The sequence below is a fragment of the Lepisma saccharinum genome, assembly GCF_977018435.1.
Source record: "Lepisma saccharinum chromosome 12 unlocalized genomic scaffold, izLepSacc3.1 SUPER_12_unloc_1, whole genome shotgun sequence".
NCBI classification, from domain to species: domain Eukaryota; kingdom Metazoa; phylum Arthropoda; class Insecta; order Zygentoma; family Lepismatidae; genus Lepisma; species Lepisma saccharinum.
Genome location: NW_028142891.1, coordinates 15,931,400 through 15,944,875, shown reverse-complemented (window position 1 = coordinate 15,944,875; position 13,476 = coordinate 15,931,400). Strand labels below are relative to the sequence as shown.

At 39.5% G+C, this 13,476-nt stretch overlaps 1 protein-coding gene across 1 annotated transcript in view; it reads left to right on the top strand.

Annotated features, from left to right (window-relative positions):
* Positions 1 to 13,476, top strand: part of Cul4 (cullin 4) — a 74,149-nt gene that overhangs the window by 7,245 nt on the left and 53,428 nt on the right. The window contains exons 2-3 of the mRNA XM_083115775.1: positions 2,012 to 2,185; positions 12,830 to 13,019. Of these exons, the coding sequence (XP_082971901.1) occupies positions 2,012 to 2,185; positions 12,830 to 13,019 (364 nt within the window). The remainder of the gene's footprint in view (positions 1 to 2,011; positions 2,186 to 12,829; positions 13,020 to 13,476) is intronic.

The following is a 13,476-nucleotide window of genomic DNA, read 5'->3' as shown; positions in this document are numbered from 1 at the left end:
GTGAGATTGGTGAATTGACTTGACTGACACATGATCTGGGGCTTTTTGTAATTAGTGAAATTGTAAATGACTTGTACATGCAGTTGGGATCAATATTTTTTTACACTTTATGCTGTGAATATATCAGTGTGACTCCATGCGTGCTCAACAAAAAATCAGATAAATTGAACATTTGAGCATATTGGTTCAACAAACTACAGGTATTACCTCAGTGGATAGCCTCTCAACACAAAGGAAAGTTTGTACATTTTAATTGCAATTTAAAGCAAAAAGGATGTAAACATGTACATGACATTTTCATTAGCCTTTGATTTAGTTTTTCCTGGTGCCTGGCTCTGAAGAAAATTTTTCGGGCACTGCTAATACCTTCTACTGTCATGTATATTTATTTATGTAACTTGTCTTCACTCGAATGATCTTATTGCAGTCAAATACACTAGACTCTCGCTAATCCAGCCCTCAATAGTCCGGTCCACATCCGGCCTGTAATCACTCAAGCAGAAATGACGCGCACAACAATGAATTATCGTGTTTAACAATGTTGTTAGTTAAATATGTTAAACAATGCTATACATACGTACAGTATTTGAAATTGTGACTTTCTTATAGTAAAGTTCAGTACATACTATGGCTTCTAAAAGGAAACACGTAAAGTACAGCCTGTATAGTCCCTATGTGTTTAAACTACATAGTAAAATGTAATTTCCGACCCTCTCAGTAATCTGGCACCCATGGCCGGATTAGCGAGAGTCTAGTGTACTTCTGGTTTCACATGATCGGGAACATAATGTCGAGAAGGGCAGAGGGTGTGAATTCACAATGTACATCAGCATTTTATCACCATCATTTGCCTGCTATAATATTTTTGTAGAACTGCACACAGTAAATTTTAGCATAACTTTTTCTAGCTTGGTAGGTCCTTTGTGAAGGGCTTGAGTAACATTAGAACTGCCTTTTGTTATTAAATCCAATAAATAAGTTTGACGTAACATGATTTAAGATTTTGAAGATTTCAGGATCAAAAGTGATATATAAAATGACCTTTCAATGTTAAAATGGTGGAGAAGACCTTAATTTTGATTTTAAAACTACTTATTATACAAAATAATTTTTCCCCTTAAGATAGTACAGCAGAATTAATCAATTTCCCATGATTTGTATAACTTGCAGGGTAATTCAGAATTCAGAAGGTCTCGCGTTGGTAAATAAACTCCTAGTTTCATGTTTCAGAGTTTATTTCACATTTTTTCGTAACAAAACATGGTTGGATAATGTACCTAATACCTTTTCAAAACCATGAAAAATTAACATCACAACATGTTATTTCACATGGGTTTGTGTACCACTGATGCACGCCTTGGTGTTCCATATTTCGCTAGTGTCCACCACAGCTTTAACCAGGTTAAACCATGAAATCATCATTTTAGACGTCTCCAGAACTGGTGCAGGTGGTGAATTGAAATGGTGTCTGCTTTGAAACTTGTTCTCATTCAAAGTATCCGTTCTGTAGGCAATAGTTTGGAATGTTTTACCGATTTTGTTGCGCTGAGGGCGAATAAACCAGATGAAGGCATAAACTGTTGACATTTTTAATTGTACTGCTCCTTCTCTTGCATGCCAAGTGAAATAAAGTATGCTGATGCATCAAAACATGGATTCATGTTCTGTTACGACATGCAGGAAAGCCTAGATTCTCAATATTTTTACAAGGAATATCACTTAAATTCGAAGTGCACATGCAAAATGAGATGCCGTTAATTGAATATATATAATATTCATGAAATATCTTCTGTGGTTTAGTCACTATCAGTTACTTTTTTAATAAATGCGAATATACGTACACTTTCCAAATCTAGTCTTTGTTTGTCTCAGTATGAAGCTTTCCGGTTTTCACCAGATTTGGTGTCATTTTTCAGTTCACCAGTCTGATGCATGCTATGGTTTGTGTGTCTGTCAAAAGTTAAATATCTAAGTGTGTAATTAGTAGCAAATAACATTTGTTTCTTTGCAGATAAACCAAAGCTACCTGAGAATTACCAAGAAAAGACTTGGGAGAAGTTGAAAGAAGCCGTAGTTGCAATCCAGACCTCCAAATCCATTAGGTATAGTCTTGAGGAGTTGTATCAGGCTGTAGAAAATATGTGCAATCATAAGATGGCATCACATTTATATATTAACCTAACAGGTATGTATGTTTCTTATGTCATTTTCAGTTATGAGTTGGCCTCCCCGATGGTGTAGTGGTTACTTTTTGCGTTGTAATCAAGGGGTCCTGGGTTCGATACCCGGTGGAGGCACATAGTGGTTCGGATCCCACTTTAAACTGTAGGTCCAGTCCAGATTAGCCTTACTGTGCATAAAGTGGACTCAAAACACCAAATAAATAAAACATTTATGTAGTTACCAGAGTATTAAGTTTATTCCTGTATAAAGGGGTCCATTTTTGCTTCTAAAATATTTACAGCAGAATTATTCCATTTTCCGTGGATCACATAACTCTCAGAATAATTCAAACTTCAGAGAGTGTTGTGTCGATAAATAAACTCTAAATTTCATCTTTTAAGGGTTTATTTCGCATTCTGCAGTTCTTTTTGCATCATTTCATGACAAAACAGGGTAGCAAAGTGCACCTCACACCTCTCAGAAACATGAAAATTTAACATTACAATGTGTTATTTCACATTTCGTGTTTTTGTCAAAAAAATAAATATGCATACCTCTAAGTACTTCAATGAAATTTGAGGGTCCTTCCAAAATCAAATAATTGAGAAAATGAAAAGTTAATTTGACACAGCCTTTTTATTGTGAAAGTACACACCTTGAACAATTTTTCTACTAAGGCATACTTGCCATTCAAGCCGTTATCTTAGTGAGAGACAAGTTTTTGCATACCCTCACCATACACTAACTTTATAGTTTTAAAAAATATGTCCAGAATTTTAATATATTACTTTTAGTGTTGTGCAAAATGTTGCCCCTTCCTTCCTTGGCAAATCTCCATTACAAGCCAGATAGGGCCTCCCTGATAGCACAGTGGTAGCGTCGTCACCTTGTAATCAAGGGATCCCGGGTTCGATACCCGGTGGAGGCACATAGTGGTTCGGATCCCACTTTCAGCTGTAGGTCCAGTCCCGATTAGCCTTAGTGTGCATAAAGTGGACTTAAAACATCAATTCAATAACAACAAGCCAGATCCAGTTATTTTTTTAATTTTTTTTTTCTTTCCATACAGCACTATATTCATAACGTAAACAAAACTACATTTTCAATTGGAAATGATGACTATGTTCACGTAAGTTTCAATTTCACCACGTCTTTTACTTCACGATCCATATTTGATGGCCTACTACCACAAACAAATAAAGGTTATTTATGTCTTACTAGGCTTTGAGCGTAATTTGCTCAAGCGAAAGCACTCTCAATTCCATGCGCCATCTACTGTCTGATGAAAAATTATAGATACTCGAGTTTGGACTCCCATTAAAAATTAACCAATAGACCTACATCAAAATATAGCTTATTCTATTCTGCATTAATCTATGCTAGCCAATTTTTTTTTAGTATGTCTTCTATTTTTTCTCATCTCTTGTGCGTGTGCGAATTACTCACTTAGTAGATATTAAGTATTTAAAAATAAAATGTATTTAAAAATATCAAAATATATTTTACTTACGGTTTGTGAGTATGTAAAGTATTCCAAATTATGTTTTGGGAGTCAACTGCTCCCTTCCTCAGGTTATCTCCTTGGCTAGCGAAATTGCTTCATAGGCACGTCAAATAGACGTAAAACAAGGAGTGAGGTGATGGGTGTTGCTATGGTAAAAAAGCTTTTCTAACAACTTGCCCATTCCTGATAAAACTCCCATGCCCACATTCCTTTATTTGTAAAGCGTAAAAAGTCAAATATAAAAAACCTTAAAACTTGAAACATTAACCTTTTGTGTCCCAAGCGTCTCGATCGAGATTCTGTGTCAAGGTCGTAGTTTTTACGTTATAAATTTTCTATTTTTGGCTAGAATTTCAATTTTTTTTAATATTGTTCCTAACACATGTATTTAACAGAAATGTTTTTTTTTGCATTTTTTTTTGTCTTCATGAAAATGGAGGGGAAAAGGCGGGAAAAGGGACTTCTCTTTTGCGTCTCTTTTCAAGGTCAAATTATTTGCCAACAAAGGAAGACCGGCTTTGTTGTTCTAAAGCAATGCTTTTCACTCCCTCCTGTTAACTGCATTCGAAGGAAGCTTGTTTATCAGTATCCGATGTCAAAATGAAAGTTTTCCATGAGGGCGCAAGCAGGGGGTGGGGAGAGGAGGAAGACTGGTTGTTGAATCTGAATTGTGAGAATGGAATTTCGAAGCACGCTGCAGGAAACCTTTGTTTTTTAGCACAAGTGTCCACAAGTTGCAACAGGGATTACCCTGCATTGTCTAAAAATAGAATTTCAAGCAGCTGCAAGAATCGGCGCTCATTTTTCACTGCGTTCTAGCTTTTCGTCCGTGAATGTTGTGCGTAGGTGTCGTTTAGTGCCCAAGTGCGAGGACATTTTTTGGGTGAAGTGACAATTTTTTAAAATAATTTTTGGGGCTTTTCTCCCTTCCCCCTCCATATATATGCCAAATTTGCAAAACTTTTGCATTTTGACATTTTTTTTTGGGGGGGGGGGCATTTTTTTTAAGAAATGTATTTTTGAGGGGATTTCCCCCCTTTCCCCCTCCATATGTACGCCGAATGTGCATAAATTATACAGGGTGGTGCAAAATTCCGTTTACAACGCTTGGGAGGTGATTCGACAAGTAAAAACAAGGAAAAAATGCCATGTGAAAAAATGTCGAAATCGGCACCGTTTTCGAGTGACAGGCGTGCGAAAATCGCCTCACACCATGTTTATAGCACAATAACTCAAGAAGGAAGAAAGATATCAATGTCGGAATAAAATAATACAAACAAAATCGTACCTGACGAATACAATGGTGCAGCAATTGAGGCCCAGTGTAAATTGCGCAAGGGGACTCTCAAAGAAAGTGGGGAATCCCCGGATGGAAAATACAGGAAATTTACTACTATTTTCTACATAATGTTGAGATCGGAATGTAGGCAGTAAAAAATTACGACGTATGTCCACATGTCCTACTACTGCTGGGACACCGTCCCACACTCGGGAAATAGGAAATTCACCCGAAAATGACGCTATGCCGTCAGATTACGCTGAGATTGATTTCAGCTAATTGATACAGAAAGCCCCACTAGAGGCGCTGTGGGAGTGTAGGTCACCTGTTACGTATTAGTGTTGGTGGATACTACGTAGAGAGTGTAGTCGACCGTTGTTCTTCCTGTCTGTTCTGCGTGTCGCAGCGTAGGGTTTAGTCTGGCATGTGTGTGTGGTTGAATTGCTCCAAGGAATATGAAGCATGGCGTTCGTATCACGAACGTTTTCCCAATAGGCGGTTACCAGCACATGCACTCTTTCAAAGACTTGATGCTCGACTGCGTGAAACTGGATCTCTACTACCCCGTAGGTGGGATTGTGGAAGACCCCGCACTGTGCGCACTGTGCAATTTGAAGAGGACGTGTTGGATGCGATACGAGACCGTCCTGACACCAGCACACGTGTCATTGCTCGTACGCAACAATCCCACCATAGCAATATGTTCCGCGTTATTCAGGAGGAGGGATTGCACCCATACCAATTGCATAAGGTGCACTACATACTGCCCACGGACTTTCCCCTACTAATTGGATTTCTGCCAATGGTACGTGCAACAAACTCTTGCCATTACAGATTTCCCAACAAGAGTTTTGTGGACCGATGACGCAATGTTCACCAGAGACGGCATGTTCAATAGCCACAACAGCCACGTCTGGGATATGGACAATCCGAATGCAATCATTGTGCGCCATCATCAACATAGGTTCGCAGTGAATGTGTGGTGTTGCTTAGTAGGTGACCACTTGATAGGCCCGTACATTTTGCCCTCTACTTTGTGTGTTGGGAATAATCGGGTGTTTCTACATGACGTATTACCTGAACTTTTGGTAAACGTGCCACTGGCAGGCAGACAACGTATCTGGTTTCACCCCGCGGCGCCCCCGCACAATTCGACCGGGGAGCCAAGGCCTTACTCAACGATATTTACGGCGATCGTTGGATTGGCAAGGGTGGACCTTTACCGTGGCCACCTCGTTCCCCCGACCTCACACCACTGGATTTCTCTGTGTGGGGAGAAATGAAAAGGCTCGTGTATGGAACCCATGTGGAAAGTGCTGAGGATCTCGTTGCTCGTGTAAGTGCCGCTGCTGGGACAATTGTTGACAGGCCAAAAGTATTTTCTCTTACCAGACAATCAGTGCTTCGCCGATGCCATCTTTGTCTTCAAGTCAATGGCGGACTTTTTCAACAAAGTCTCTGAGTATACCGGTCTTTGTGAGCCCCTAACAGCATAGCATAGTGTCCTTTAGTGAAAGGTGCGAGTGAAGATGCTGGAGATCGCTGTACTTCATACCATCGATCTGCATGTGCGGAGGTTGTGCGCTTCTCAGTGGAATCCCTTCAAGATGTGCTGTGTCCGGAAATGTTACATGCCATTGTGTGCGTTTTCTCGCCATTCTCCTTCTTCATTCCTTCAAGGATTACCCACTTTCTTTCTGGAGCTCTCTTGTAGTATGTACAGCCTGACGACATGTGGCCATTGTTTAACTTTTGTTTTTTGTACTGCAAAGTAGTGTGTCAACATTAAGGGATTGAAAACGTTTTTTTGGTGTTTTCTCGTATTTTTTCCATTTGGAATTGTGTCCCAGCAGTAGTGGGACATGCGACAAATTGGTTTCTTTTCTTCTTCGTACCGCAATGTGAACCGTGTACAACAGGAAATTTGCAGTTATTTTCCTATTTCCCGAGTGTGGGACGGTGTCCCAGCAGTAGTTGGACATGTGGACATACGTCGTAATTTTTTACTGCCTACATTCCGATCTCAACATTATGTAGAAAATAGTAGTAAATTTCCTGTATTTTCCATCCGGGGATTCCCCACTTTCTTTGAGAGTCCCCTTGCGCAATTTACACTGGGCCTCAATTGCTGCACCATTGTATTCGTCAGGTACGATTTTGTTTGTATTATTTTATTCCGACATTGATATCTTTCTTCCTTCTTGAGTTATTGTGCTGTAAACATGGTGTGAGGCGATTTTCGCACGCCTGTCACTCGAAAACGGTGCCGATTTCGACATTTTTTCACATGGCATTTTTTTCCTTGTTTTTACTTGTCGAATCACCTCCCAAGCGTTGTAAACGGAATTTTGCACCACCCTGTATATCATCTGAATCTGTGATTCATTCTGCGTACAATGGTATATCTTTCATATCTCTAGGGCATTTAGTTTCTGAGCTGTAGTCAATGTAACTCTGCATTTCGCTCAATTCCGAAGCTTGAGACAGTGGCGTACAAGCCTTTAGTTTCAGGGGTACAACTCACGTTACATTGGTCGTACGGCAATGATGCAAATATTTTTCTGTTTCTTACATGCCAGCGATAATTTCTATGTGCATTTTGAACCTTTCATATCCTTTTTTTCAGGGGGGGGGGGAGAAACCCCATTTTTTAAAAAGAAAAGTATTTTCAGGGGATTTCCCTCCTCCATATATACACCGAATGTGCATAAATTATATATCGTCTAAATCTGTGATTCATTCTGCGTACGACGGTATATCGTTCATATCTCCAGGGCAAATAGTCTCTGAGCTAAAGTCATTTCAAGGTACCGCTGCATTTTGAAGCTTGAATCAGTGGCGTGCCGACCATTCCTTTTGGGGGTACAACTCAAGTTACATTGGTCATATGATGATAATGCAAATATTTTTGTGTTCCTTACATGTCGGCGATTATTTCCATGTGCATGTCGACACTGTCATGTACTTTTTTCTTGAGGGGAGGGTGGGGGAACCAATTTATTTTCCGAAATTTTGGAATTTTGAGAGTTAGCCCCCTCCCCCTGCCACATATACGCCGAATTTGCATAAATTTTATATAGTCTGAATCTCTGGTTCATTCCGCGTACAACGGTATATCACTCATCTCTCTAGGGCAATTAGTCTCCGATCTACACTCATTTAATTGAAACTCTGCATTTTGCTCAAAATCTGCTCAGGACAGAGAGGCTTACATGTGAAAAAAACCTTGGGTCTCAAAAGGTTAATACCATAATCCTTTGCCACTTTTTCAATCCTTACGGAAACCCCTTTGAAATACAGGATCCCCATATATCTATACTTCATTTTCTCCTCTTCTATATCAACCCCATCCTCCACTATTTCCCTTTCCTTATTCTTTTCCCTTTCCTCTCTCTTGCAAGTTTTTCGAGCTCCCCTTTGCATTCTCCTCATTTCATTCTCCTTATATCCATTCCTTTTGCCTACCCCCATGATGCATTTTTCCTCTTTTTTCAATTCACCTAAATGATTACACAACCTTTTTGCTCTTATGAAGAAGTTTAGAAAAACATTGTTTTTTGATTCTCCAAGCATGGTCAGATTCATTATTGATGTATAAGTCCCCTGCCAAGACTTTACAAGTATGAAAAACACCTGTTCTACTTCTCCTTCCCCTTCATTTCTTCCCTGGTAAACTTAATATGATCATCTTGTTCACTCAAAATCTTAAACATCCTGCTTAAACCCTTTTCCTCCCCTATAATCAAGGTGTCGGCAACATACCTCCCAAAATATTTAACCTCCCCTTTCATTTGTTCCATTCAGCCATTTCAATGTAATGTAGGAAAATACTGGATACAATTCCAGAGATCGGGTTCCCCATAGGTTACCCTTCCTTTTGTATGTAATTCTTGCCATTAAAACTAAAGTAGTTATATTCTGTACACAAATGAAACCATCTTACATACTCGCATGCAATAATAACATTTAACCCTTTTTCCATTAACCACCTTTGTAAGCAGTCTGCCGCTTTGTCCCTGGGAACACTCGGGATATAGATTGACGTCGAAACTCATTATCCTATCCTCAGTTGAAATCTCAAGTTTTTCTTTTTTCACCTCCCATGAGTTCCTAACACTATGTTCGGTATTTTCCCCTACTTCTTTAATTTTAGATACAAGTGTTTTAGCTAAGTTATACCCTGGATGCAAATACATTGGAAATATGGGCCTAAGGGGGGTTCCTTCTTTGTGCGTTTTGGGGATCCCAAACGCTATTGGGATACTCCCTTTCTTACACCCCTCAATTAATTTCTCTTTCATCGTTCTCGCAATGGTGATACTGGTCTCCACCCCCTTCCTACATTTTATTCTCCTTATCCGATCGGAACAAAAATAGATTGCTTTCCTTAACATTATTTTTTTATATATACCGCATCAGGCACCTAAAAGTACCACCTGAAATAGCGAAGAAACCAGAAACAGTAGCGATGTGAGGTTTGCGGGAAACAATAATATCAAATGGGGCTCGTAAATCGGAGGTATGGGGTGGATCGAAAAATATCGACAAATGGGGCATCTGGAGCAAAGTCATTTTTTTAAATGGAACGATATACAAAAACATGCATAATATAAAAGAGCACACGCAGAGAAACACAACGCCGTTGGTCTCATGCATCTACTGCACATAGGAACGAAGATATGGCCATGTGAAAATATGTAAACAAACTAACAAGTAGCCCACTTGACCGTCAGTACCACGGCATGTAAGACTTCTCAGGTGCCTGACAGACCTGCCTTTACACAGAGCAAGTTTTGATAGCAGGTACACAAAATCGTGTTAATTCATAGCAAGCAGTCGTAGTTGTAAGAGCGAAGATTATGGTGTTCACAAACATAGAAAAAGCGGACATGATCCTGATTTATGGGGAATGCCGAAAGAATGCCTCAGAAGCCTACCGTGTGTACGCAGAGAGATATCCGGACAGACGACAGCAATCTCGACGTCTGTTTGGTAAGTTATTTACTAAATTAAGAGACACCGGAAGTGTAACACCACGAGCACGTGTGTGGAACAAGCCAACTACAGGTGAGGCAGGTGCAACAAATGTTCTCGCCGCTGTTGCTGTGAATCCGCACATTAGCTCGCGTGAAATTGCCAGGGATGCTGGGATGAGTCAGCGAAGTGTATTGCGCATTCTGCACACACACAAGTTTCACCCATATCATATCTCCCTCCATCAGGAACTTCACGGGAATGATTTTGTGGACCGTGTTCGGTTTTGCACATGGTTGTTACGACAGGACACACCCGATTTGTCACGTATCCTCTTCACTGACGAGGCAACTTTTACCAATCATGGAAATGTCAACCTAAGGAACATGCACTATTGGTCGGTGACAAATCCACATTGGCTTCGCCAAGTGGAACGCCAGCGCCCATGGAGTGTGAACGTGTGGGTGAACATCTCATTGGCCCTTTTTTTATACAAGGGACACTGAATGCTGACCGATACATACAGTTTTTACAACATGAACTGCCTGTACTATTGGAGGATTACCACTTCAGACAAGGAGGGACATGTGGTACCAACATGACGGGTGCCCAGCTCACAGTGCAAGACGCGCTACAGCATGTGTGGAAAATACATTTCCAAATCGTTGGATTGGACGTGGAGGGCCTGTCAAATGGCTGGCTCGTTCCCCAGATTTGACACCGTTAGACTTTTTCCTGTGGGGAAAGCTGAAGGACATTGTCTACCGGGATGTGCCAACAACTCCAGAGGATATGCAACACCGTATTACTGCGGCCTGTAGGGACATTCCCTATGAGATGCTACATTCTGTGCAATGATCTTTGCGTGGGCGCCTCGTTGCCTGTATCGCAGCTGACGGCCACCACTTTGAACACACACTTTGACAGGTTTTCGCTTCTTACGCAGTGGTTCTTCGACATACTGTCATGGTCATTTTCATTGTGCTGTAACACTGTCAAATACATGGTGCTGACGATGTCTACTGTATTTTTTCTTCCTTTAACACGTTCTGTCTTCATCTTGTCCAATGGCTTCCGACATCTCATACTTGTACATGCCGTGGTACTGACGGTCAAGTGGGCCACTTGTTAGTTTGTTTACATATTTTCACATGGCCATATCTTCGTTCCTATGTGCAGTAGATGCATGAGACCAACGGCGTTGTATTTCTCTGCATGTGCTCTTTTATATTATGCATGTTATTGTATATCGTTCCATTAAAAAAAATATGACTTTGCTCCAGATGCCCCATTTGTGGATATTTTTCGACCCACCCCATACCTCCGATTTACGAGCCCCATTTGATATTGTTGTTTCCCGCAAACCTCACATCGCTACTGTTTCTGGTTTCTTCGCTATTTCAGGTGGTACTTTTAGGTGCCTCACGCGGTATATAGTTCTTATGCTTCTTATCCTGTCCTTTTCCCCTTATATTATTCCCCTTTTTCCTAACTTTTTCTTTCCTAACCTGTTCTTCAGTGATATTGTGAATTTTTCATTTTACTTCATCCTTGTCTTCCTTATCGTCCAAAATTGTCCCTATTCCTTCAGCAACTATTATAAATTCCTCTTTCACGATCCTTTCATACCCTGTGGCAAACTTTTGGTATTTTTAAATACTTTTTTTTTTAATACGTAATATTCTATTTTTTATCCTCCTGAGAACAAAAAAGGGTCGTTTTTTTTATATTTTGCAAACAATCCCTATCTTTGAAATTCTGTAAATCAAAAACTGGTTGTCCAATTGTTATGAAATTGTATTAGGGTGCAGGTAGAAAGGTTTTAAACACAATTATTAATTTTCAAGTTTGCAAAATATCTCAAAAAACCGTTATTTTATATTTTGCCAAACAACTTTTTCTTGGTATTGGTTAGTCCTACAAATGCATTAGTCTTGTTTCAGAGCTCTTTGCATCCGTTTTTAAAATGCATTATCATTGTCTATTCACATTGCGGGAGCGATTTTATACAGATTTTATTCAGTGATTTCTGTTATACTGTGTAAACCTCAGGCTGTTACTCTGATTCAGTGTGTGCGGTGTTGTCACACACTACGTACATCTTTACTCCGTTGAATAAAAGTCTGTATATAATTGGGTTCACAATTCAAATTAACAATGATCATGGGTTTTAGAAACAGATGCAAGGAGCTTTAAAACAGACCAATATTTTATTTGAAGGACTATACCCAATCCTAAGAAATTTTGCAAAATTGATAAGAACTGTTTTTTGACAAATTTTAAAAATGTGAAAATTAAAACCTTTCTGCCTGCACCACACTAAAATTTCATCACAATCAGACCACCCATTTTTTCTTTCTGGGATTTCAAAGAGATCGTTCGTTTGCAAGACTTAAAAACACTGCATTTATTTTGTTCTCATGACGATAAAAAAACAGGAGACAAACTCGAAAGAAAATAATTTTCAGCATAGATTAACACAGAATTGAATTAACTAAATTTTGATGTAATTTATTTTTATGTAGGTCTATTGGTTAATTTTTAATTGGAATCCAAACTAGAGTATCCATAATTTTTAATCCGACAGTAGCATAACCTGTGTGAAGCATCGGGCACTTAAGCAATATTATCTTCATGCAGCACACTAGTTCATGTGGTTCTCCCATTGCATGAGCTGCTCTGTTCCTCGATTGGATGCTGACTGGCCAAAGCAGGGTTGGAGAGGTTCATTTAAAGTGATATAGAGGGAGTTAGTGTTTATATGTACATCCTTAATCTGTAAGAAATATCTTGGATCTTTTGTGTATGGTGGTAACGCAGACATTTGTGAAGGATAGTGAACTTTTTATTTGTTACAAAGTGATTAATTCTGTTCGCTTTGTTAATTTTGTTATTTTTTGTTAATGCAGGTTTAACAGAAACTCATGTAAAAACTAATATCCAGCAGTTTCTGGCGGAGTCCATGGACCGGCTAATATTTTTAAAGAAAATGAACGAATGCTGGCAAGCACACTGTAGACAAATGATAATGATTAGGAGTATATTCCTCTACTTAGATAGAACTTATGTTTTACAAAATCCTGCCATTCATTCCATTTGGTAAGTTGACAATTTTTAACTTCTTAATGATTGTAACATAAGAGAAAATGTGATTTAACCCATTGAGCAGTATGTTTGCAACTGACCCCATTTTAGTGAGTTTTTTGCATCAAATATCTGGTCGTTGCAAATGATATGTCTGATTTTGGGATGACCTAAGTTGGATATTCCAAAATGCCGCCACGTGGTGCCAGTGTTACGGAAAGTGACGCGTACGTATCCCTACAAGGAATCGGCTGAGTGCTAGCTTGCCGTGTGATCCTGTAGACACAACACGGACGTAAATCAAATGCACCTACTTTTTCTTTGCGAGTTTAAACTTTATCATAACGCAGAAAAGGCAACGAGGAACATCAACAGATCATTTAGACCTGACACGGTAAATGAACGAATCATACAACGACGGTTCAGAGAATTCTCATCTGGTGATATGACCCTTGAAAGTGAACTGCGGGGA